Source organism: Melospiza georgiana, chromosome 8 (genome assembly GCF_028018845.1).
Source record: "Melospiza georgiana isolate bMelGeo1 chromosome 8, bMelGeo1.pri, whole genome shotgun sequence".
In the NCBI taxonomy this organism is placed as follows: domain Eukaryota; kingdom Metazoa; phylum Chordata; class Aves; order Passeriformes; family Passerellidae; genus Melospiza; species Melospiza georgiana.
This window is the reverse complement of record NC_080437.1, coordinates 11,128,578-11,155,488: the sequence shown is the minus strand read 5'-3', so window position 1 is coordinate 11,155,488 and position 26,911 is coordinate 11,128,578. Positions and strand designations below refer to the sequence as shown.

Sequence of the window (26,911 nt, the reverse complement as noted above, 5' to 3'; positions counted from 1 at the left end):
TATTGTCCATTCTGCTCCTTAGGTCTCATCTGCCTTCAACACAAAAATTACAGCTTTTATTAAGAACATAACATGACCCTGATGTTGTGACCTTAGCCACCAGCTGCAGTTTGCAGAGAAGGGCTCTGCCACAGAGCACTTGCTAGCTGGGTTTGCTTACCTGGGTGCAGATACTGGGGAGACACAGTGCCAGCTTGACCATATCAGGAAGAATGGACTGGAACAGATGTTGAGCCTCTGCATCTTCAAGAACCTGTTCAAAAAATAAGAAGGAAAAAAAGCTTTTTACCTCAGAAATAAGGATTGAATTAGAAGTTTGTGAAAACAGGACCTATGCAAAAGAAACAAGAAAATAAGAAAAAAACAGGTCCTCTTGCTTCATGCCAAATCTGTAACACTTTCACAGCAGTACCTCACTGAATTCACCTTGCAATAATGCACTGAGATACAGAAACAAGTCTCAAAAGTTGCACTTGAGAAAACATGTCACCAAATGCCCTTTCAAGAAAGCTTGAGTAAGTTACCATTTTATTCTTTCCAAGGCAATGAACCAAATTTTCATCTGAAGAAATCACTACCTAACCACAGAAGTACTGGAATGATTTACTCAAATTTCATATTCAGGTCATATTCCAAGACAAGTACCTGTGACATCCTCCTATAAAGGACAGACAAAATGCTCTCCTGGCTCAGATCAGGAGAGTTGCTGGGCCTCTGCAGCAGCAACAGGAAATCCTCTGCAAGAGGATGCAATCCTGGGCATCTTCTGCAATCCATCCCTACCATGTTTCCTCTAGAATTCCAGCCACTGCTACATAAAGGTGCAGGCTGCCAGGCCCCACAGGCTGAAGTTACAATCTTTTCAGTCTCTTCCTGTAGGACACCTGACACTACAGCTATTTCAGCTGCCTCACCCACTCTTCTAACATACTTTCTGAGAAGGGGAGGCCAGAATTGACAGCACTGAAAGCAAATGGGCACACCCATGTTTCACAAGGCCTCTCAAAGCTTTTACACCCAAGAACAAGTCACATCAAATATTTCTTGCCCTGCTCTCAGTTCTCCCCTGACACTGTCTGGCCCACAGTGTTTGGCTGCCAAAGCCTATCAAGCCAATATATTCAGAGCAAGTCCAGGAACCCACCCACATGCCTACTGATGTATCACACACCTATTTTTCAAAGATGCAAACATTTCCTTAAGGTAGGCAATAGTCTTCTAAGAAAATCCAGGATAAGAGGTCATAAAAAGAAATGCAACATGAAGTGGCACAGTTGCAATACATGAGGCAGCACAAAAGCCTCAAAACTCAGTCTGCTGAATGAAAAGCACATTCCTATGATGTGGAAGTTCTTCCCCTTATCTGTGGATACAGGCATCAGATGTCAGTGGCTGTTAAGATTTGCATGCTGCATTCAAGGCTAAAAGCAGAGAGAAGAGAACACACACCTTGCACTACAGCTGGGGAACAGAAGACAAAGGTCACAGCTCAGTTGTCTGTCTCCATCCTTCCCCTGCAGGGAATCTGTATTTGAGACCAATACTTTCTACCAGTTTCTAGACTAAAATCCTCAAAATTCTGAAATGCTGGCTTTTAAACTACACAATATTATTTTTCAAGTAACACTTAGAAAATTGATTTGCTACCAGTTTTGCACAAAACCAACTGCAGATAGAATGGATGAAACAGCATGAAGGTATTATCAACTTTAGTCTCTACAACAATTAAGACTAATTGTGAAACCACAGGAACAGATCTTTCTACATATTATCAGGGCTTTGCAATTCACATTTCTATGGAAAGTTTCACATAAGCGTCAAAATATAAAAAAGAAATTGGTAATTCTCTTGAGAAGGAAAATATGGTGCCTCAGACTCTAGACACACTGATCCTCATAAACACTGAAAATATTGTTTGAAGGTAACTGTAGCAACTTCTGCTCTTCCAAGATCATTAAAATAACCATAGAGATATCTTGGCTCCGTTGTCTCCTGCTCCAAGTAATAATCTAAAGGGATAAGAGTACTTAGGAAGTTAAAAACCAAAACACAAACAAATGCTCAAAGCACAAACAACTTCTGCTTGGGAAAAGGAGGAAAATATAACAACACCAAGACCTACACAGTCACTTTCTACGCATTATGTATGTTGCTTGTGGAGGCATAAAAATGAGGGTTTACTATAAAGTTTTAAAATGAAAGAACAACTTACAAAGACCAACAAGTCCAGGAAACATGAAAATAACTTGATATGAGGAAGAATCCAAGTAACAAACAAAGTTCTTCTGAAAGTAAGATGGGAAATGAGCAAGATGCATCTCTCTCTCCTGTTGCTGGCTGCATATGCACCTACATATTTACACAGCATAAGTCAAACCCTGAAAACTATGACCTAACCTTTAACATTATCTGCTCTACAGGAAACTCTGCTCTGTTCTTAGGCACAATGTTTTTAAGTGCCATAAAGTAACCAAATGAGCATTTAAAATTTCAGATCTCAACCCATAAAATGAATACATAAGTCACAGCTATTCAAAAACTGACATTTAACCTCAGATGTCTACCAGGCTGTCAAATTCTGATCTTCTCTTCCCTTCGGGTAACACTTCCTCTCTTTTAAAGCTGACATATAAATAGTGGCTGCTGTGCTTTGCTGACTGCCACAGACTATACAGTATCACTTATCTGGTGACACATTATGGCACCAGACTTTGTCAGAGCTGTCAAGACTTCAACCTTTTCTTTATGCTTCTTTGAAAACAACATCATAATAGTGTGAGACAATTTCTTCCCAAAACAGAGGCAGGCCAGCAATTGCACAGCTCAGCTCTGATGCAGAATACTTAACTATAAAGGTCACTTCTATTCTGAAATCCTACTTTTCTTTGTTCTTACCTTCCTAATGATGTACCAGAGTATGATTTCTTTTCTATAGTATTTCTATGCATGAGTTTTACTAGATCTCCACTAATGAAAATGTCAACATTTAGAGGTGTTACTGCCCAAAAGTGTTCTCCTTGACATCTGGTTATTCTTACATGTGAATGAAGTGAATTTTTAAACAGTTTTGGGTGCCATGAGGACTCCAAATACACAACTTCAAATACATGAAGAGACCACAGACCTTGGCAATAAACTCCTAATTCAGCATTGCTCTCTACCAAATGGCCACATCCATGTAACTAAAGTTTACCCTGTCTGCCCAGACACTCTTCCTGTACAGGTAACATTCCTTTGAGGTTTCTATGAAAAAAGAACACCTGCAAACCCCTGGCTGCTTGGCCCTCACAGCCTCTTCTGACCACTCACCCAGCACACCATCACTTGTGCAGCTTTGTAGACCCACCACTGTCACTGCATATTCTCAGCTATGCTGAGTGCAACACAGAGCCTGGTGTTACCTGTGACAGTCTTTTCAGGCTTTGAAAGCAGCAAAAAAGGAACATTCAGTCATGGAAAGTAAAAGAATTCCAGGACATGGAGTGCTGACAACACAGCTACATCTGGCAGACATCCCACGATGCAAATGCCAACCTGAAGAACCTAACATCAGCAGAGAGAACACCTGGCCACAGAACTGAGGGGAGATTTATTCACAAGGCAACTCTCTTCAGAAAGCAGTGACTTGTACTGATGTAAAATCCAGCATATTTAGAGTGACATTGCACACTCTACATATTTGAGGCTGCTGAAAGAGGAGTGTGTTCATTCTATCCATTCAAACACATGCACACACCCTCACACACCACATTTCATCAGTTCCCATGTTCATCTGACAATTTCCTGACATCCTTCATCTTGCTGATTCCACAGAAAAATAATCTGGAGGTGGAGATAGTCTGTCCATGCAGTAATAAGTTGAAGCAGCCTACCAAAAAGTCATGCATTACTAGATGTGTGCAGAGTGGGTGTTAAGTGAAAAAGAATCAGTCATGACCCTTGTCAAAGGGCTACAAAGGCAGAGCTTGGTTGCAACTCTTCTCACTGAAAGAACAGGAATGTTCTGGTCAGAATGAAGTTGTTAAAACAAGCACCTCACTTGGAAGTAAATCTGCTCATACAGGAATGTCTCTATGAATTCATTAATGTGCTTTTAATTGTGTATAAGGTTTCAAGGCTACAACTCTGCAAATATTAAGAGAAAAGACTGAGTTTCCATTTTTAAAGGAACTACCATTTGTTTTCTAACTTAAAGAATTCTAAAATGTGAAATGGTTGTCAACAAATTTTCATAAAGAAAAATACATTTAAGTATGGTAGCAATTTTGGTTTTAAACAATTGATCAGTTTCTCCTTTCCTTATTGTGCACTACTGTCCTTCACAGCTTCCTTCAGTATTTGAAACAAAAACATAAATACATTGTTGACTTTATCAGTGCTCCAGCTATGCAAAATACAAAGGAATTAAACACATGCAGGGGTTATACCCTGAGGGAAAAGTACATGGAGTCAGAGTTGCAAAGCATGACTTGCTTTTTACCAAAGCAATAATTTGGCAACTCCATCACTATTTTCACTGGAGTGACTGATTAAATGAACAGGACTTAGGGCTCCAATTCCTAAGATGCAAATGGCTCAGTGAGCCGTAGCAGAGGTATGAGCTCTTGGCCAAACCTGCATTGCAATTTAGCAAAATGAACATTTATCCTGCAGCAAAGAGGCCTGACTAAACATGGCTGTAAGTAATGGCCTCTTGTCACTATAAACCAGTCCTCCAAAATGCAGGGAGGAATATGCCTGACAGGCTAATAAGAAGGATCTGAGGTAGCATAGGGTGATAGTGATGGTAGAGAGTTTAAATCTAAATCTGACAGCTCATCAAAGCAAACAAACTGCACGTAGAGTACACAAATCTGGACAGCTCCATCTATCACAAAGGAAGGCACAGCCATCATGCCAACAGGCAGGCAGCATGCTAAGACAGCAATGCCTTAATGCTTTCAATTTGTTGGGTTTTATATGCCCATATTAACTTCTGTGGCAGGACAAGGACCAACTGAATCATGTTCTTAAGGATGAAGAGGAAAACCAGAGTGCTTCCTTCAGACTGTCTCTTATTTCCAAATTCTAAAGGAATTTGACCTTCTGAATTTTTCCTTCACAGCTGCCATAATGCCTCATGCTGTCAGTGATTTGAATCATCTACAGCTACTACACTGAACTTTCCAGTAACAAGTTTCCAAATTACTTTAATGTAAGATATAATATGACATCATATAGAGGTGATAATGCTGAACTAAATAATTGGACAAGCCAAATAACTTGTATGTATTCTGTTTACAGTAGGTTCATTCTCCTAACTTCAGGTATAATTTTTTTCTTTTCCCTTCTTCACTATCTTCAGTTTGTCTATTTATATTTCTACAGGGTATTTTGAGGCACATGAAATACTTCAAAGCTGAAAACACTGTCCTTGGAGGTATTTTAAAAATGTGTGGATGTGGTGCTTAGGGACATGGTTCTGTGGTGGATTTGGCAGTGCTGTGTTAATGTTAGATTCTATGACCTTCAGAGTCCTTATCAACATAAATGGTTCCATAGTTTTGAGGCATTTAAACACCTGAGTGTGCTCAAACAATCACAACATGTGGCTGCTCCTTTACTGCACTGTTTTCATTCTCTCTTCCTTCCAGAGCAGCCTGTACTTATTTCCCTGTTCTCCTGTCTGATCCAGGAATCCCCTGCTTTTTGCATACTGTTTAACACTTAAACATGGGGAAGTCTAAATCCATGACTAGAACTCTGCAGTGCCAAAAAACAACAAAAAAGCTGCTTATGACATTGAAGTCCTTTCCCTGAAAGTAACCTCAGACTGCCAATCTGTACTCCCTTTCTTCCTCTAATCCTTGTCATAGGTGCCTTTAAACATTACAGAATCCTAAGAGCAGACTTACTCAATCTGATATTTGGAACAGCTGGGGAAAAACAATTGAACAAACAAACACACAAACAACAAAAAAGCCCATGCCAGTTCTCATTGAGTGACTTTAAAAATTAATCTAATTAAATTAAACTCCCAAAACAAGCATGACTATGTAGTACTCTCTTCAAAGCCTTTCTTTCTGCACAAGGAGGAGATCAATTCTACTTAAAGACATTGTGCAACAACTACCAGTGTCCTCACACCCAGACAGAGACACCAGGCTGCAGCCCAGTAACCCACAAGCCTCTGCAAAACAGACTCATCATAATGTCAAATACTGTACATATAAACAAGACTGAAACATGGAAGAAATGTGGGGTGGAGGGTGTGGTGTGTGTGCATTCTAGTTCCCATTTTATCACATCAATGAATTTCCAAAAGTGCAGGAAAGAATACTCTCATCTGCCTCTTCCAGTTCCCTTACAAAACTAATTCAGTAGGAAACACACTCAGCTGTCAAATCCACCCCATTTATTGAGTGCTTGTCTGATTAGAAACAAAAGGAAGGACAAAGTAATCTTTGGAGGAAAGAAGAAAGAAACCGTAACACTGGATTATGCAGAGAAGAATCTTATTTGAGAACAAGAATGCTCCTGACATTTATCAAAACCACAAACTGACACTTCAAAAGGAAAAAAGAAGACAGCTTACAAGGCAGAGGTTAATTTGGTTATGTTTAATTTTCTTCCCCCCAAAGGCTCATTCATGTCCTCTGCCAATCCAACTCTGGAATAATCTCTCAGGTGTATCATCCTTAACAACTGCTGCTTTGTTCTCAAAGCTTTTAAACATTCTAACTAAAATCTGAGAGACGAATGTGTGTTTATTTTCCAATGTCTTATAATGGTTTCAGAAGCCAAGTTTATCCTTGCAGGATTTGGAAATCTACCCTCAGTCATTTTCCCTACCCTTCAGACCACCAATAGCTTCTACCTCTCTGCTGCTGCACAGTGATTCTGTCGTGGCCAGAAGCATCACAGCCATTTCAGGGCAGTGCCAGAGTCCTGGGATGAAAAGTCAAATCCCACTTTCTAAGTACTTTCAAGTTACTCTAGGGAAGTAGAGCAGTGGAGAGGACAATGACCTTGCCTCTACAGAAGAGCTGAATGTAACATGAGGGGAAGATAAAGTTCCTTTCACCTGCCTGATACAAGTTCCCAGTGAAAGTGATCTGTTTCCAGATAATTCAAAACTTTTATCTCTCTGAATACAGTAATAGGGGGAAAATATTTACTACTGCTATGATTTATAAAACATTTTTTAAAAACACTGTAGAAGCATTTGAAAGCCTTCACATACGAAATACATTCTGCAACTACTTTTGAAACTTTGGCACAAAAAGCTTCATGAGACAACACAGCTGTTACCCTTATGGAAACTGCATTTTCTTTAACATGCCAAAAAAACAAACCAAAACAAAAAGTCAAGCACAGGAAGAAGGGGAAAAAAAAGGATCAAGTAAAGACAAAACTATACCACTGCAGATTTTAACCAATCTATAGACCATTTTTTGCTTGACTGTCAGTATTACACAGTCTCAAAATGACCAATATTTAAAGAAAAATATCTACTAATTACAATTTTATTGGCCAAATAAAACCCTCAGACTGTCTTGAGGGTACACACTTGGCCACCTTTGTAAACCTGCTCTTTAAAGAATGCATGGTAGCAATAACAAAATCTCCAAGGAATCCATATAAGCAAATTCAGTTTTTCTGATGAAAAGGAAGGAGGAAAAAACTCAGGAATATAATTACAATCTACTTCATTTATACTTTATAATCATCCTAAAAAATGGCAATGCCTCTTTATCACTTCCCTACCTACATGTACACCATTTCAGTGAGCATTTCTCTTGAAAGCTTTGACCATCAGGGTTTGTTTGTGGGGCTTTTGTATTCTAATGGCTCAATACATTATAAATAATATTTTTTAAAAAAACCAAAAGCACTAAGCAGCTAAGGAAAGCCCTCCCACAACAAAAAGAAATTTCTCTTAGTGATTTGGGATACACAGGTGAGCACAGATAAACGATGACTTACACATAATCCAGTGGAGGAAATCTATTCAACAGTCCTCTGACCCCAAAACAAAAAACAATGTAAATATCAGATGGCAGCCTTTAAACTCAGAATTTTAGGATTTTTAGGGGCTTTTTCTTTTTTTTTTTTTCAAAGAGGAATGTTCTGAATATAGTGAAAAACTATGAAAGAGACACTCAGAATGTATCTTTACATAGATCTTTATTAAAGCACTGAGTATCCACAAGCACCTGGGACACAGCACAATTATATCTCTGCACCTGCTGTGCGCAGCTATCCCTTCCCTGATAACTCCAACTCAACAGTCATTGCAACAGTGCTTACAAAACACCACTGCCAACACAGTACAGAAAACTAAGAATAAGCCTGTAATTCCCTGCTCTTTCTCCTCTACAATGCTTAGTTTCTAATGTCTTGAATGTGTACAAGATGCATATTCCCCCCACCACAGAAAAGCTCACCTTTTGTTCAATATGGGAATAAATTCCTTTCTGCTGCTGTGAAAAGAAAACCCTTCATGGCACACTCAAAAGACCTTTCCAGTTTAGATTTTTAAAAGGTAATCTGATGTAATGAAAATTGCTTGAAAACATCTAGACTAAAGTAAAATCCAACAAGGAGCAATGGATAGGCTATTTTCAGCCTTGGGACATTCTGTTTCTTGCTTAAAAGCCTACATTTGTAGTGCTGACATCTGTATACAATGCTCCCTTCTGTTAGTACTGTCCAGACAATTATAAAAATGATTTATCAAAAACCCAGTCACCAGAACAATTTGGTACTTCAAAATTCCTTCTATTCCAGTTTCACTGATTACAGCAATCACTTTTTCAAGCAGGTCATTCAAACAACAAAACAAGGAGCAAAGACTGTCATGGTTCATAAGACCCATGAGGAGACAGGAGTGGGGTGAAACCCTATTAGAACATAAAGATTTCCCAAGATATGCACATACTTTACTGTAGCAGTGTTCTGTGCTTGGTCTTTTTCAAATGAATGAAAATCTTAGAGCTCAACCACAATCCAATTATACTATATTGCATTTGCATCATCTTCACATGTTGGATTTATAGTAATTTTATTAGATCAAAGTTTGAAAAAACAAGAAAAAATGGAACCATAATTTCCAAAATTACCCAGGTAATTTGAAAACTTTCTCAAGGTAATTTTAAGGTTATTAAAGATAAGACTATACACCCACAAAAGACTTTGTGTTTCTGTGGCTGTTTGCAGTTCTGCAATTGAAGTAGAGGATTTCATTCAAAGTGAGTTCTTATTTTTTTTCAGTTATCTCAAAATGCAACCAATTCTTCAAGAGGAAGCAGACACACTGCCAATATTTACATGTCTGATTTTTTTTTGCTCAGTTCTCTATCATTTAGTATGCTCTATTGTAACTCAGTTACTTGTATCTGACATTTTCTGAAAGCAGCAAATCCAGCCCAAACATGCTAGTATGCTAGGTAGTAGCATACATTTAAATGAGAAACTACACTTTGGCCAAAAACTGCACTAAGCACTTTCTGTAGATATCCCAGGTTTTACAGGTTTGTACCACAATCAGCAACACACATATGCTAGGTGTCTCAATGAAATACATTAATGTTCTTCTATTTACTTTAATTATTCTTAAGTGCAAAGGCTTGACCAAGAAGACTCATTGTAACAAGCTCCATCACTCTTCACTTTCAGAATATTCTCTTATATTCTGGAATCTGTACACAACACTTGCAGTACAAAAACTGGTATTTTAGAAAGTGTGTGTGAGCACACCCATATAAATACTGCTAGGCTGAAATTAAAATGGCAAGAATTTGTGAAAACAAAAACCAATTTCTAGTACAAGAGTTAACTTCCATTTTGCAAGGAAAGGAAACCAGACTTTTGGAAGAACAAAACATATATAATATGGATGTGTGGTATTTGTGAAAAATAGAAAGAGATGTATTTATAGATCAATTTCTTTACATATTTATCTTATTACTTAGTTTATGTGTTTTTAAATTACATTTATGGAAAATTTTAAAAAGGCATTAAGTGAAGTTCTCAAAAGTCACAAATAGAGACTTGCATGTAAAAGCAGATGGTAACAAAGTCTCCCAGGCCAGCTGTTCTGGACTTCTAAAAGGATTCAGCATGCAGTAGCATCCATCATGTCAGTTTTAGTGGAAAGTCAGAAATAGAGCTCCTTTTCTAATCTTGTATCAAAACTAATTACAGCTCTAATTCTAAGACAACTATTTTTAAAGGGTGTAGAAAAATAGCAATATATTCCTTCAGTTTGCCATGAGAGTTTCTTTACTTGCTACATGGCTTTTTATCAGATTTTAGAATAATCTGAGGTTTGTGCCACAAAAAACCCCAATTGCTAACAGTCAGTTTGGAGGCTAAAGCCAGTGACCTCACACTGGAAAAGGAAAAGGAGAAAGAGGAGGACAGAGAAAGCAGTCTGGTAAATTCTTCCCTCATGCTGAAGGTTCTTCTCTGTAATTAAGTATAAAGAAGGGAAGAGACTGTTCTTTTTAGATATCACTATCATTTTTCTTTTAATCTCATAGAAAAATCTAAAAGTAAAAGTTATAAAGCTTCTTTTGTAATATAAAAGGATTTCCTGGATGCTGAATTTGCATGGGAATCAACAGCAAATATGCAATTACTGGCCATTAAATAGACTGATTGGCTTCAACAGCTTTCCCAAAACACAAAAAGACCACAAGGCATCCATACACAGGCACTGCAGACACAGACACAGTTTTCTCTATACTAGAATCAAATCTAACAGTTGGAAATTGAGTATTACACAGTGGAGAGTGTCTTTGTAAAAATACTGATAGTATATCCCCTCTAAGAATTCCTGCTTGAGTCAAGTGGGCACCAAGGGTTTAAAGAGAGCCTGGAAAAGCAAATTTTGAAAGGCATAAGTGGCTTAAGTGATTCAAGCATTTAAAATGTCAATGACCTTTAGTATTCTTGCCTCTTAGTCTATTGTATAGATGCCATACCTTTCTGTCAGCAACATCTCATACTGCACACTATGCAACAACAGACCCTGCATGACAAGGCCACTTGTCTCAACTCTCAGCTTCAATCCAGCCAAGCCATAAGAATGTAAAATGGACAATAGCTCCATGTACAACAGAACAACAGCAGAATGAAAGCACAGCAGCAAAGGATTCCTGGGAAAGTCTATAACAGCAAGAAGCACAGGTAATCAGCAGCACTTTCTCATTTGCAGTAATCAGTACCAGCAATTCCCAGAGCCCTCTGTGGGTGTCAATGAGATCTTTATAACAGCAATTTCTCCCAATTCCTTCAAAACCTGAAGTAAGGCCACAGCATCCTCTAGCTCCCCTGACAAGGGGTTCCACAGCATTCAGTATCTCAGTAAGTACTTTTGTCTGGTGCTGAAACCTTTACCTGCTAAGAACACTCAACTGCTGTGCTAGAAGAATGGACAGCCATTTCCTCTTCACCCTCTCTTACATTTCTTTTGCACAGCACTGTTACACCCATTACTTATGTCCCTCAACTAAGAAGATATGGTGAAATGATCCTCACTTATTTAGACATTTCTCATATGGAAACTATTACATACCTTTGCATCACTCCTGACTCCTCTCCCTGTATGTTCTCCACTTCCTAAACTTTCCACCAAAATGACCAAAGACTCCAGACAAACAAAATATAGTTATGGATCCACTGTACTGAACCTGCAAGAGGTACTGTGATCCATTTGGCAGACCAGCTGCAGCAGCTCAGAGACAATCACAGCCTATGCCACACAAATTTACCTAAACTCAATCTTTGCCCTGTGCCATTTTCAGATTTTAACACTCCTCTGTTCCTGAAAGGGCAGGACAGGGGCAAGCAATAAGAGGAAGAGTTCATTGACAAGAATTATGCTTAAGCTCTAAGAGACTTTAAAGCATATAATAGAACCAAAGCATGTCCAGCACAAGGAGACCCAATCTAAAGCAGCAAACCATGCAATTCTCTTAAATGACAGAGCCCTACTATTCCCTTTAGATCAAGCTGCTGTTGTCACAGATTAGTCTAAGGCATAACTCCTGAGTGACCTGACCAGACTTGTTATTTCATGCACTTGAGAAAAAGAAAAAGAACTTGGTTTTGCCTGGAAGTGGAATGGCAAATCCAGAAGAAAGAAAAATAAAAACTACCACAGTGCATGGCACCATTGAGCAAAAGCATGTAATTAACATCCAGCCATCATCACTCCCAGAAATAAAGCTCATCTATAACACATTGTGGGTTCCAGTACAGCTCCATCCTAGTGGTTTCCTCACATTTCCTTTTCTGCTTGTTGCTTACTCTTTCCTGGCTTCTAGGTAAGTTCTGGGAAATCAGATGTGAGGATGATTTCCAAGTGACCAGAATTTTGCATGTACAAAGAAAAATATTGGAGGTAATAATTTTCATCCACAAAGTAATAATTTGAAGAAATTCTAAGCATGTATGCCAATATCAACAGACAGATGGCAAAGCAAATGAATACAACACTGTGGAAATTCTGTAGAGAACAGCAAGAGTCAGATGTCTGAAGTAAACAGCCACCAAGATCTTTACATACACTGTTCTATGAGCAAGTTCTATGTTCTATATACAAGTTCTATGAAATTGTCAAAAGAAACAGAAAGGAATCCAAACATCCCAATTTACCTCACTGTACACACAGGAATTATACTCCACACATTAACTGAGATTCAAGAGAATCCTTTGGAAAGTGTGAGGGCTCCCTCTTCTGGCAACACTTTGACGAAACTGCAGAACTTGCAGGCTGTGTTGTTCCGAAAAAAATCTTGGCTCACATACATGATATTTATTTCCTATTAGTTAAGAAAGCTGAGAGTGCTTTCATCCTAAGGGGAAATAAACCTAAGCCAAATAAACTGGTAATTATTGTTATTATAAGGAAATTGACTTGAATCTTACAAAGTAGTGTTTAAAAATAAAGCATATTTTGATAGTATAACTTGCAAGGAGCTACCTAAAATAGGAACCCCAATATGACAGTATTTAAGAGATTAGTAGATAAGATGAGCTGTGCCCATAAGCAGAAGATAAAATAACAAAAGGCACTTTATAACCAAACACAGACCTACTGAAGTAATATCTGAATAATCCTCCAAACAGACACCACTAGATTTACAGACACAGCTCCCTTCTAAATCACACTACAAATCCTTGGTTAAGCAGGCACTGGAAGTCAATAGTGCCCAACAATATAAATACATATCTGACAATCACAGACTCTGTTTTAATCTTTTTCTTTTAAGATATATTTGTGACCACATCTCCTTCTGTTGAGCTGCTGCCACTCCCTTTGAGCTGATTACTCAGACCAGCTTTCCTTCTAACCAACCTGCTCAACCTTGGCTGGGCAAACTTGAAACAGCTCCTCTGTACCCTCAAAATCAAAGGATAAACCAGAAAATACACAGGCTAGTGGTAAGCCCTTAATCATTAACTCATAAATACAATAAATTCAAAAGCACTACAGCTCACTATAGCCAGTATATTTAGGTCATTTCCACAGAGGATGTCAACTTTCACACAAGAGCCGCTCACTTAGACTGCAAGCATTCTTTGAAAGCAGATGCCTTGTTTGTTTACAAAACTTGGAAAGTTCACACATCCCTTGATAATGGAAAAATTCAAGCATTTCTCTGCAAAATCTAACCCCTCCACATAAACTCAATATATTCAACAAAGCAACCCAGGGCTTGCTTTTGCTTCTGTGGTCTACAAGGGGCAACTCTGTCACAAGCTCTTCACTGTTTCTTATTTAAAATACTGCTGCACACTCTTTTAATTTGGCTGAAAATCTGTATATGAAACAGATCTCCACCCTTCATCTGAGAACCACACAAATAAATCATCATTCCCAGGATACAGAAATTTCCTTTTCATCCTCATGAAAGATTGATGCCTGATCCCCAGTTTATTTCCCTATTGTTCCCCCTCCTCTGGAGACAGCTGACATTACTTACGCTCTCTGGCTGATGAGCTCTGAATCTAATCACCCAGAGTTTCCAAAATCCCAAATGCACACTGTGACACATCAGGACAAGCTCAGTTGTGCTTGTAGCAATATGATGTAAATCTGTTCTGTTCCTGAGTCAGATTTTTAACTGAGCAGCACTCATACTTTAAAATATTCTAATTTAAGTATGCATACTTCAGTAACACGTGAGTTACCCGACAGGCCAAGTTAATTTTGCTCAGCAGGAGAGTCAATAGGAGCAGACACTGACTGCCCACAGCCCCTACCATGGAGCCATGTCAGGGACCCCAGAGATGAGAGGGGGGAGCACTAAATCTGCAAGATGGGTGAGCAGAGCAGCTCTCATTGCTTGCAAGTATGATACCACTGGGATTTTTATAGGTGCCTTTTGTCAACAGTAATAATACTGTGCTGCATGCAAATGAAAATTCATTCTGTGAAAGAGTAATGGAGACAGGCAACAGAGAGAGCAGAACAGCTCCTCTGATCACACAGCCTCAGCAAACATCTATTCACATACATAACAAACAAAATTCACTTCAAATCAAATCTAGTTTCCACTGAGTCTTAATAGATCTTAGCAAGCCCCTCCCACAAAAACAAGTATGTGTGTTTTAGAAGTACTGAAGAAAAATACAACAAGAGAACAATACTGCATCTCATTTAACCTTTCATTATGCTTTAATTTACCCTATTTACCATAGTTTCTAAGTGTCATTCAGGATGTACATTAATATTAGCCCAACTTGCATTTGAGACCTACTATTCATCTCCCTTTTCCATCCTTCCCATGAAAGTACTAATACCTAATACTTGAAAGTATAAAATCCATCCCAGTCTTTCAAAGGCTCTACAGTTTAAATTCACCACCTCACCAAACAGCAAAATTTTCCTGCTATAGCAGCAAAGCACAGTCTATACAAACACCACTGCAATAAAACATTAAAGTTTTACAAAAAAAAAAAAAAAACACTTTTTAAAACAAAAAAAAATTACACTGGAAATATTAATATGATTTCTTAATAAATCTGGTTGCCATAAACCAGGAAAAGGGCATTTCTCACCTTACTCTCAGGAAGCTTAGACATTACTGAAGAAACCAAATTACATGTAAAAATTTAAAATTAAGTCAGTTTATAACATATAATTATTGTTTCAGCTGAAATTACCAGCTAAATAGCTGCTCACTTAGATATCTGACAACTGGAAACTTTTACTCTTGAAAATGGAAATAATGCTAAAAGCATTGAGACATATAGGCAAAACAGTCACTTTCATATTACTTTTCTTCCTATTTTAAATCAACTTGTTTTACCTTCTCACAGAAGTCAGTAAGAGCTGTGAAGTCCCATTTCTTGGAATAAGCAACATTGTACCTCAATATGGCCTCCTAAGGAAGAAGCACAACAAAACAGAGCTAATTATTAATGGAAGAAAAACCATTTTAGGAAATTTCCTTCTTGAAGGAGCAGCACCATCTGGTGGCTAAAACCTTCCACAGAGCCTACCAAAATCCAGAACACTTAATTTGCTCTATTAATATAGAGAAAATCCTTGATACTGAACTCTCTGGTTTGGCTTTAGCAATGAATAAGCTTCAGTCTATGGGGTTTTTTCTCCTAACACAAAATAAGACAAGGCATATCTCCCAACAAACAACATAAATGTTTCCCATCCCATGCTTGCTTTTTTAACAGTACCAATAAAAATTATTTAAGGTATAAAAGCAATATAGCAGAAGTTGTACCAGTTTAGGAACTTAAAAAATCAGAACCACAGCAAATTAAATAGACTCTTTTAAACAACAACACCCTTAAAAAAGTCACAAGAAAAAGAACAAATAAAATATCATCAAGGGAAGTTTCTTCCATTGCTGGGGAAGGTCTATTTGATCATTTAAAGTTTATCTATAGCATCCTCCTCCTTCCCTGCCTTTCAGGCATAACCTAAATTACATTATTCTTCACCAAAAAAAACCATAATAGCAACTCTAAGCTGCTCCAAATCAGTATTCATGTTACTGTAAGACTTTGTGCCAACATAACTGTAAAAGTCATCAAGAGCCATTAGTCTCCAAAATCTACAGATTTCTGTCAGCAGCTTGAACTGTGATTTCAGTGGAGTGAACTGATGCGAGGAGTTACTATTTCCAGCTCTCACCTGTGCATCCCCGACCATCTGGCTACTCAAAACCCTCATGCTATGTTTACCACAGACTAGGATATACTGCTGGACAAACACAGTTTTGTGTAGACCTAAACATGGCAATTCATTCAAATAATCTGAATAAATTCACTGGTAACAACACTTAGTCCTCATTATTAAGAAATTCCTTGAACAGCAGAGAATTTTTCATAATTTATTTTTGTAAGTCATTAAACAAATAGAACCAAGACAGAATCACTGGTAGTACACAGACAACCTGAATGTATTTATATGCAGATAGACTTGATTTCAAACTGACAGGCTTACCTTCAAATCATGTGAGCAGGTAAATTTGTTAAGTAAGGCAGTTTGGATTAGTTCCCATCGACTTCCAGCCGTTCTATCTCCATTCTTTAAAGTAAAAGCCCAAAACAAAGTCAAATTAAATTAATCACAACATAAAGACACATTTATAAAAAATCTGTAAAATTTTTTATAATTTGTCATTTGTAAAATTCGTAAGTGAAAAGACTAAGTGTATTTAATAGAGGCTATAAAAATTCTTTGTTTCTGAGTCAAGTATCAATAATCATTATAGAGTTTTTACTACAGGACACATTTGCTGATTACATTCACCCTAGTCTGAAGTACTTCAGGGGTATGTTTAAGTCTCAAGCACTGACAAGAAATACCAGACCAACAAGTATGCAGGGCTAATCTCTGCAATTGTTTTAGCAGAACAACAACAGATACACCTCACTATCAGCAATACTTGACAGAGTATTATAATCAAACTGTGCTTACAAATTCATTCACATGTGTTGAAATTGCAAATTGCTTCACACACACATAATAGATAACATATAAATATGTAAGTAAATAAATATATTATTTATAAGGAGTTCAAGTTTAAACTCCATATAAGTATAGAAATATATATATCATCAAATCATTGGCTATATAAAATAATTACCAGGAAAAAAAAAAGTCTTCTGCTCTGTCTGAAGCATCATGACCCAAAATCCAGTTTTTCAGACTTGATTTTCTAATTCCATAGTCAGTCTGACAATTGAGCAAATGCAGTAAACTGAAAACTCATCTGTGTGGAAACAAACTTATTTGATCACACAACTGTAAATACTTAATCTTACCTCATCCTCTACAGGGTATAAATTTTGTTCTGAGCAGGGCATTTTAACATGCTTGTTGTCCCACAGATCTTTGTAGTGAGTTGGAAAAGGTTTAGGTACCTCTCCTTCCCTCAGAAGATCTACCTGTAACACAAAAGGACAGGGAAAAAAAAATCAGACTCTACTTTCAAGTTTTTAAGTGGAAGAAATAAAAACTAAGCAAAAACACAGTTTAAAAAGCTCTCATCTACAGCCATCCTTTTTGGAAAGGGGAAAGCTACAAACTGGCCACATGATAGCTACTCAGAAAAAAATCCACCTGTTAATCTTACATTACACTTGTTGAAAAGGATGCCACCTTAACACACTCAAATCAAGCAATATATTCAATTATATTGCTGTATCTCCAATCATCAGCTAAAGATTTCCTCATTCATCAATTTAAGTATCTACATATTTTCATCCAAGTATTTTCAAAATGTAGTTCCAAATGTAGCCATAGTTATATATCGCGTTAGCAGGGTGCCCATGTCAGGGAGGAATGATGAATCTGACTCCATGTTCTCAGAAGGCTAATTTATTATTTTATAATACTATATTATAATTAAGAATGCTATACTAAACTATACTGAAGAATACAGAAAGGATACCTACAGAAGGCTAAAAAGATAATAATGAAAAGTCGTGACTCTCTCCAGAGTCCTGACACAGCTTGGCCCTGATTGGCCAAGGACTGAAAACAACCCACAGCAGAACCCAATGGAACAATCACCTGTGGGTAAAAACAATCTCTATACACATCCACATGAGCACAACACAGGAGAAGCAAATGAGATAATATTTGTTTACATTTTTCTTTGAGGCTTCTCTGCTTCCCAGGAAAAAAATCCTGGGTGAAGGGATTTTTCAGAAAATGTGAATATGACAGTTATATGCAGAAATAGTACTTTTAACCTAACACTGAAAGGGATGAGGAATCACTATTGCTAGAGCAATGTCTCAAGTTTACCCCAGAGAACATCAGAAAAGTAAAAAAAACAAAGAACACCACATTCTTAAAGACTTAATTTGCTATTTAGCCCTCTAACAGAATTAAGTCTCTCAGAATAAGTATTTAAACGCAATGTGCCTTTCTTTTGGTCAGGATTTATCCATCACCTCATAGTCCCCTAGTCACGTTTTGTTTCAACAATAATTGGATTGTATATTACTCCAAAGGATTAAAGAATAACTTATCAGATTTTATTTAAAATGCAGTGGTAAAATAGCAAGAAATTCTGTTTCATTCCTTTTCTTTTCCATATCTTGACTATCTTGAGCCTTTCATATGTCTTAAACCCAAACCAAATTACATTAAAATGAAAACATAGCATGAAAATTTTGGAAGTACCAAATTTACTTGTAGACATATCTAAATTCTCAAACTTTACAACTCAGTCAAGGAAGAACTCACAACCCCCCACAAAACAAAACTACTTGCCCCTAACAAGACAGAGGCAGCAAAACCCTGCTTTTCTTTTGAATCTCATTATCCTAATTCTATGCACCAGAAGAGCCAATTTTCAGGAAATCAGTTGCCCCAGGAGTGGCAAGACAGGTGGCATTTCACATGACTGAACACTAGGGGCAGGAGAGTGGCTGGAGCAATGCAAGGCATGCATTACTGAACACTAGGGGCAGGAGTGTGGCTGGAGCGATGCAAGGCATGCATGGCTGAACACTAGGGGCAGGATTTGGCTGCATCAATGCAAGGCATGCCTGACAGTACCCTGACGGTGACGGTGTGGGTGGCCGAGGGCCGCAGGTGGGGCAGCCGGGCCCCACACGCCGGCATCCTCCTCATCTCCTCAATCGGGGTTCCAAACCATTTCTTGTTGCTCGGCAGAGGAGGTGGTGTGTATTTAGCAACCTTCCTTCCGGGCCTCTGGGGTTTGAATTCACACTTTTCTTTCCTGCTGTTAAAATACAATGCATTGAAACATTTTATCTCCGCTGAAAAATTTGATAGAAAAATACACAAACTTCCACCCCAGGGTTACAGCGATGGCAGGCAGTTTATTTGCCAGCCTTTGCTGCAGCCTCAAGCCAAAGCTTTATTTGGGGAGAACTTCCACCACGACCAACCCTCCCCTCCCCAAGACACACAAGTTGATTTCCACCAAAACCCTCTTCTCTAGAGGCTGACAAAACCCTTCCCAGAACTGCAGTGGGTTAGCAAAACAGGGTATTCCTCTTCAGAGCCATGTTCCTTCCCAACAGGGTCTGTTCATCCATGGACCATGCCCCAGTAAAGATGGGCAAAATGACTTTCTAGCCCTACTTGATGGACTTGAGTCAAGTCAAAGAATTGCATGTTATGCCAAAATACAGAGTCCTTTTGTTTCTGCTCACTCCTTAGACACTTATTCACTTTCTCAGCTCCCACTCAAATCTAAGGCCTTTGGAGCAGAGATTATCCTTTTTCCTTTCCACAACACCTGGCTGCAGTCAGTCCCGTGTCATGCTCAGGGCTCCTGTTCCCATTGCTGCAGTGTAATCACCAGTCTTCTCTCCCAAATTATGAATAGAGCCAAACAAAACAAACCAAGAAAACCCACCCAAATCCAAATCCAAAAAACATCAACAAAAAACCCCGAACATCTCTACACATGAATTTTCCCATGTCTATTTCAATTAAAGCATCACAGCATTGACAGTTCAACAAAACAGATTCACTATTTTTGTCAGATCAAACTAATAAGAATTCTAAGAATTGCGTTGGACAAACATACCCTTCAAAATTCCCACAAACAGCCCCATTAAAAATAAGTTATTTCAATCTTACATCTGTTGTCTTTGTATCTTAATATATATTTTGCAAAACCCTTTATACAATACAGCCTCTGAAACTCTATCACCAAGGAGGAAATTTTCAAGCACAAAAAAAAACAGATGAAGAGGCAGAGAGAAGACTACCTTTTCTCCTCAACTTTAGGTATCCTCATGAAGTGAGAAGTGATTTTGGAGTCTCTCTTCACACTCTGTTTTGCACCTTTGCATTCTGATGATGGAACAGAGGAGATCCCAGGTGCCTTTGTATGCAGAGTGTCCTCTTTAACAGAATTATCTACTTCCTCAAAGCTTTCACAGCCCTTGGCAGAAAATCGTGATTTCCTTGACTCCAATTCAGCATCCCCATATTGAATTCTAAAAGATTTGTTTATGGGTTTTGACATATTAATCTCCTCTCGTTCATCCAGAAAGGGACTTGTTTCTTCATCAGCCTCTGACCCATGGCAGCTATTTTTAGAATTGTCCACATCCATTGGTGACTCTGGTTCACTTTCTTTCTCAAAAGCAGGTGAGTCCCCTGAACTGCTCTGACATTTGCTCAGTTTCTCAGGACCTCCAAGATCAGATATACAGGCGTCACAACCAGCATCTGAAAGTGGACTTTCTGGAACTACATCCCCCTCCTCTTGCTCACCCGTTAAACAGACAGAATTGCAACTCTTCAGCTTCTGTGGATTGCATGAAGCCACCTGTCCATCTGTCTCCATGTCTTTTGAAGGTTTGGAATTTCCTGCTTTTGAAGCCCGGCCTGCTGACACCTTCCTCTGGGTCCAAGAGGCACTGCTTTCTTCAGAGCCCCTCTGCTTGCCAGTTTTGTGCAGCTGATCAATGTTGGCATTTTTAAAGAGCTCTGCAGACTGCAGCCCCTTCACAGCATCTGTATCTAAGACTGCATCTTTTTCCTCAGCCTCCCAGCTACACATGCTGCCTGTCTGAGGCAAATTTACTTGCTTTGCACCAACTTCCACAGATATTTTTGCATTATTTTGCTGACAAGTATTCTCTAACTTTTTCACATCATTCTCACAAAAGTTCTCTTTTTTAACGGAAGTCATCTTAGGATTTGCTTCAGTATTGTTATTAATTTTGCTGTGCAAGCTGTGGAAAAGAAGTAAGAGAATTCAATGTCTTATTTCCAAATGAAATTTCTGAGCATATTTTTTAAAGAACAATAATAAACAAACAGAAAGCACAGATTTTTATTCATTCTACTCTGTAAGTGAACACTACCAGGAGCAACAGGTTTTACTGCACTGAGGACTGTAGCTCACTAGCAATCCATTTCCATTTAAAGTCTCCAAAGGATGATCAATCAGCTGCTTATCTCAGGAATCTATTCCAGTCATTCATTTCCTTATCTTCAAATCTAAACATTATGAAGCTATTATTTACCTATTTTCTCCAGATGAAAAAAAAACTCTAGAAGTTGTGAAAAAGTCCTCCATAACTTTTATTTTTATCCATTAAATACAATGAGCAAGGAAATCAATGATTTTATGGCCATTCCCTCAGAGCTACAAATTCATCAAAGAATAGGCTGCAGCAGTCCAAAGTCTCCTATTACTTCCTCACTTTTATAAACAGCCCATGACTTAAAAAAAAAAAACTCCATACAAAAGCTCAAGTGTAAAATATATTTCAAACTGATAATAAAAATTAAAGGAGGTTTTTAAGAGAAAAATAACCTGATTTGTCTTTATGTTGGGCAGGATAGAAATATTTCCTAATGATAACACAGGGAAATGAATCTAGTTTTGTATGACCAGATGTCAGAAATTCATTTTGCATTTATATATTTTACGTGTCACATAATTTATGTGTCAGTGTATTGATAAATAAAATTACTTTGAGGACACATGAATATTAAAAAAATCCTGACTACTCTTGGTGAACACACCACTCTGAACAGTATTTCCTCCTGAATGTATTGTTACTGTATACTCCCAATGCAAACTGAGCACGCTGAACTCTGGCCACTGCCCAGCTTCCCTTTTACACTAACTAAGAAAAGATACAATTACCACACCATCCTAAATTCAGCCACTGGACATTTTAATAGACTATAGATTCCTGAAGGCATTAACTTTCTCCATGAATGGTAACAGATCCTCTTCTAAATGACCACTCAGGATAAGGAGAGATAATAGCTTGGAAGTGCATCCACAGGATGATTATTTGAAAACAAAAGGATTTTTGAGTGCTTTATTTCATAATTTAGCTTCCCATGTATGCATTTATTCCTGCAAATTTTGATGAACAAAAACAAGAGTTCATACTGCTGCCATCTCAATTACTCTTTAAAGGTATGGACAATATCTACTGCCAACTTGAGAAATTAAATCTAACACAAAGAAAAACTTAAACTAAAATTGTGATGTTAACTGTAATAGAAAGGCACATGAAATGTTTACACAACGAACCTGCTTCTTAAAGTTGCCAAGGCTCTAATCTGTCAGCAGGGATGGAGAAGGGCATAGAAGAGCAATGCTCTAAAGGGAATTTTAAAAAACTAAAATAATTCATTTCCTCCTAAGAATCCTCTTAACATCCTTGATTTAGTGGAACCCGTATGCCTGCAATTAGTCCTGCATACTTCTGTATTAACCATTATCACAAGTCCTCCCAACTATTTTTAGCACTGCTATGGACTTGGGTCTCTATTTATTAGCAAACACCAAAGAAAACTAAATCAACACATTTACAACTGCAACTACAGAAAAAAAAATTCTGATATTCCTCTGCACCAGACAGTTAAGCTCTTTGGAGTACAACTTTAAGGCAGCTGTGCAATCCCTGCGTCTGACAGACCAAATTAGTTGAAAATATCAAACTTTACCTGGTATCATTCAGCAGCAAAAATTTTTAACATCTTCCATAAAAAAAGCTTCAATGTACATTTGAACACCTGTAAATTTTAGCTGTAATCAAACCAACTGCACATGTTTTAAACTACACTTGCAGTCCAATGAGACAAACCAAAAGAGATTTTTGTCTTAAATTAACAACAGTGAGTTGGTTACAGGATTATCAGTGCAAATCTGCAATTGTGTCCTAGTGCCCCATGTCAAACAAAAATGAAAGCAGCACTTCATCAAAGACATAGTCTGGTATTACAACTGAATTGATCAACTGTTAGGCTGCCACTGGAAGCAACACTCCCACTTTGCCTTTCCCTGCTCCAGGTTCCCATTTTTTGCTTTGCAGGAGCAGATGTATTTATTCACCTAAACAGTGACATGCTTCAGGAATCTATGTCAGCAATAAGTTTGTGCTTGGGTGTTTAGAGAGGATGGGAGGGGCACTAGTTAGCTGTTTGTAGTGAATCTATTTGCTTATTACTCAAGAGGATGTGCCAAGGTAAGGAAAGCAGCAGAAATTGGGGCTGCCTCCATTTAGCTGCACTGGCAACCTGCACTCCCAGCTCCCACCAGGCCCCTCAGAGAACACACCTTCTGAACAAGTTTATGTTGTGCTTTTTACCTTTTGGACTCCGTTGTCTTGGGTCCTTTATTCTCCAACCAACTGGTAATTGTCTGCTGTTTACAAACTGAAAACCACAGTTCACAGTTACTACATGAAACATGATAAAACTGCAACATCATTGCATATGAAAAAGATAACTTGTACTGGGTGAAGATAAAAACAGCTCCAATTAAGCCCTCATTAGCATCTCTGCTATAGGAGCATCCATACATTAACAGTATTAAAACTACATGTGATACAATATTTAATTTACATCAGTCAGCAGCTGTAGCTTTTGTAATACTCTTTATAAATTCCGGGCATGGTATGTGGTGGGATTTCTTTCCTCCAACCTTTTTTTAAAATATTATTAAAAGGTTAAAAACATACAATGAATGTGTAGAATTCAAAGAAAACAACCAAAGGAACTTGAACTTTCTAGCTCCCATCATTACCTTTAGCCACCACCACAGTGAGCCCCAAAAGCTTCTGCTGAATTTTGGAAGGAAGAGGCAACATAACATAACTTAAAATCAAAAAAGAAGAAACAACAAGGCACCTTTGAGGACCCATCCAAGAACTTTATTTGTATGTAGCATACTGTGAAACATGAGGCTCAATATAAGCATGGCACACCCTGTAAGTGACAAAGGAAAGGACTTTTCCTTTCTCCTCCATCCGTTTGAAAAGCTTTTCAATACTTACTCTCCTAAACAGCAACAAAATGAAGGACACAATTTCTTCAGATTTACTACCAACACCTCAGTTCTTATCGGTGTGTTGCTGCAGGTCACACAAGGTGTCAATAGAACAGCAACATGTGAATTAATTATGCAGAGACTTGGAGGAAAATAAGGAGAAAAAATTCAAAGCAATTCTTTCAAAACTGGAAAACAGTCTTTATTAGTAGAAGGGGTATTTAGTTTTGTTGTTATTTAAAGATATTCTGCAAATTTGACAACTTAGCTACAATTCCCTCTCTTTCCACTTGCCAAGAGAAAGCACCTCCCTGGCACTGCTGACTGTGCCAGGTGTTTGCTGGCTGCTTTCAGCTGGGCAAGGAACAGCTCGAGTGCCTCACTGTAACAACAGTTTTGCAGAACTTCAAAGCCACTAAATCACCCCTGGCTCTTCTGATTCCGAGGATGGGAAGTCTCAGCAGCCTCCTGCAAATGGAGGTTGTGTAACTTGTAACAAAGATGGCTGAGGCCAGAGGTTACTTATGAGACATTGTTTCATAAACGCTTTCCCCAGCATTCAAGGCCTTGAACACTCTTACACAGCTGCTTCTCAAAGACCCTCATCAGAGGATGCCACAAGTTTTAGAAGTAATCTCCAAAAAAACACTAAAATCATTTTCAGTTATTCTGTAATGGCACAAACAACAGAGCAAATATTTTTATTTCCAAAGAGTCACTAAACTTAAATCTAGTAGTTATTCTGATTAGCAAATTTCACCCTCTCCTAACATTTGAAGTGTTAATCCAAATTGCCTACAGGTAAGAAGCCAAAAAAAAAAAAAAAAAACCGGCAAACACAAAAACCTGAAGAGACATGTTAAAACATGGGACAAATAAACCTCTTCAAAGGCAGCTGACTACCTCTTGAGGTGTAAACTTGTGCTCAGGAAGAATTACTTATTCATTAGCACAAGAAATAGAAATGACTGCAGCAGCACCAGAACAGAACAAAATGGCTTTAGTCTGAACTTCAAAATCTGAGCAGCCACACAGGCCCTCCAACCAACATAACACACATCACTTTCATCCTTCCAGCGTGGCTTTTTGCTACAGGTAAGGTGATGGGAACAAGAGGCAACAAAAAGACAACCCATGCTTATTTTCAGAGTAAACAGAATTAGACTTTGCTGCTTTTTTTGTTTATGGCATATTTATTTCTACTCAAGATAACTGAAACCATTCCCATAAAACAAATCATCCCCTACAATCTACCTTTGAGGAAAACACCCTCATTTTCAGAAGATTCTCATTTACTCTGTAGGAGTGTACACCTCTAACTCCAAACTATCCTCTACTCAAAGCTAGTTAGGGCTTAGTGAGGTTTAACTCATCAGCTGCAGATGACAGCAAATCTGCTTGCAGCCTTTTTCCCTTTCCATGCATTCCTTTCTATTTCTGAAAGAGGTGCGTTAAAAATGTATTTTGACAGCGTTAGCTCCAAACAGAAAACAAAACTAAGACAGCCACGTGGGAACTTCGCCTACGCAGCCCCGTTGGGCGGCAGGAGGAGCAGCCACGGCACCCATGGGGCCAGCAGCGCTCCAAGCTGGCAGCCACGGGCTGATGTGAGCTCCTGTCACTGCTCTGGGCTCTGCCTGTGTCACAGCCTGGCACAACCCCGCTGACCGCCTTTTATCCCGCAGGAAATATCTGTCCCTCTCTTGGGGAACACGCTACCTTTAGCGGCTCACACCTCTCGTCGGTGATTTGCACTATGAGTGGAAACTTGCAAAGAATCAGGCACAAAAGCGGTGCAAAGATCCTGCAAGGGGAAGCACGGGCAGTGATCACACCACGGGGCTGGGACACAGGGGACGCGCTGGCAGCGGGAAGAGGAGTCAGAGACAATTCCAGCCCGAGGAGGAAGGGCAGCTGCGGGGAGGCTCCGTGCAGAGGCACAGGCGGCCCCAGCGCTGCCCGGGCCGGCAGCAGCCCGGCAGAGACGCCCTGAGCGGCAGAGAGGGACTCGGAGCCTCGGAGCCTCCGGCCCGGTCACCTCCGGCTGCTCTCGCCCAGCCCCAGCGGGCGGGTCGGGCTGGCGGGGGGCGCCGAGCAGTGCTCCCGGCTGGGCCGGCTCAGCGCAGCCCGGGCTCCGCGGGCACCGCCGCTGTCCCGCACAGAGAGCAGGAGGCGGGGGCGGCACGACCGCCAGCGAGCCCCGCTCCGCACCCGGCCGCTCCCGCCGCCCCGGGGCCGCTACAAACCTTTGTTCCCCACGGCGGTGGCGGAGCTGCTGCCCCCGGGCCCCTCCTGCCGCTCTCCCTGGGAGCCGCCGCCGGGGCTGCCGGGGCCGGACCGGGCTTTCTTCCGCGGGGGTTCCCGCCCGCAGCCCGCGCTCATCCTCGGCGGGGCCGCCCTGCCCGCCGGGGCCGGCCAGCACCCGCCCCCCGGGGACGGCGCGACGCTGCGGCAGCGGCTCCGCCCGTCCGCATCCTCCGTGCCGCACGCCGGGCTCTTCCCAAGGCGCGGGGGGCGCGGCGGGGCCGGGAGCGAGCGGCGTCCGGCGAGCGCGGCCCGGCGCTCGAGCAAGATGGCGCCCGGCGCGCCTCACCCCGTCGCCATGGCGACCCGCAAAGCAGCGGGGCCGGGCGGCGCTTTGCGGCGCTTTGCGGCGG

At 39.6% G+C, this 26,911-nt stretch overlaps 1 protein-coding gene across 2 annotated transcripts in view; it reads right to left on the bottom strand.

Moving 5' to 3' along the window:
* The window catches only part of PARG (poly(ADP-ribose) glycohydrolase), a 61,544-nt gene extending 34,899 nt beyond the window's left edge, over positions 1-26,645 (bottom strand). Inside the window, exons 1-8 of one of the 2 annotated variants that reach the window (XM_058028936.1) lie at positions 26,501-26,645; positions 23,575-23,641; positions 20,218-21,192; positions 19,031-19,217; positions 17,284-17,406; positions 16,460-16,543; positions 15,303-15,377; positions 161-253 (exon numbers count right to left, since the gene is read on the bottom strand). In XM_058028936.1, the coding sequence (XP_057884919.1) occupies positions 161-253; positions 15,303-15,377; positions 16,460-16,543; positions 17,284-17,406; positions 19,031-19,217; positions 20,218-21,192; positions 23,575-23,641; positions 26,501-26,636 (1,740 nt within the window). In that variant the 5' untranslated portion in view covers positions 26,637-26,645. The remainder of the gene's footprint in view (positions 1-160; positions 254-15,302; positions 15,378-16,459; positions 16,544-17,283; positions 17,407-19,030; positions 19,218-20,217; positions 21,193-23,574; positions 23,642-26,500) is intronic. The other variant, XM_058028937.1, reaches the window with a different exon arrangement.
* Positions 26,646-26,911: the final 266 nt, after the last annotated feature.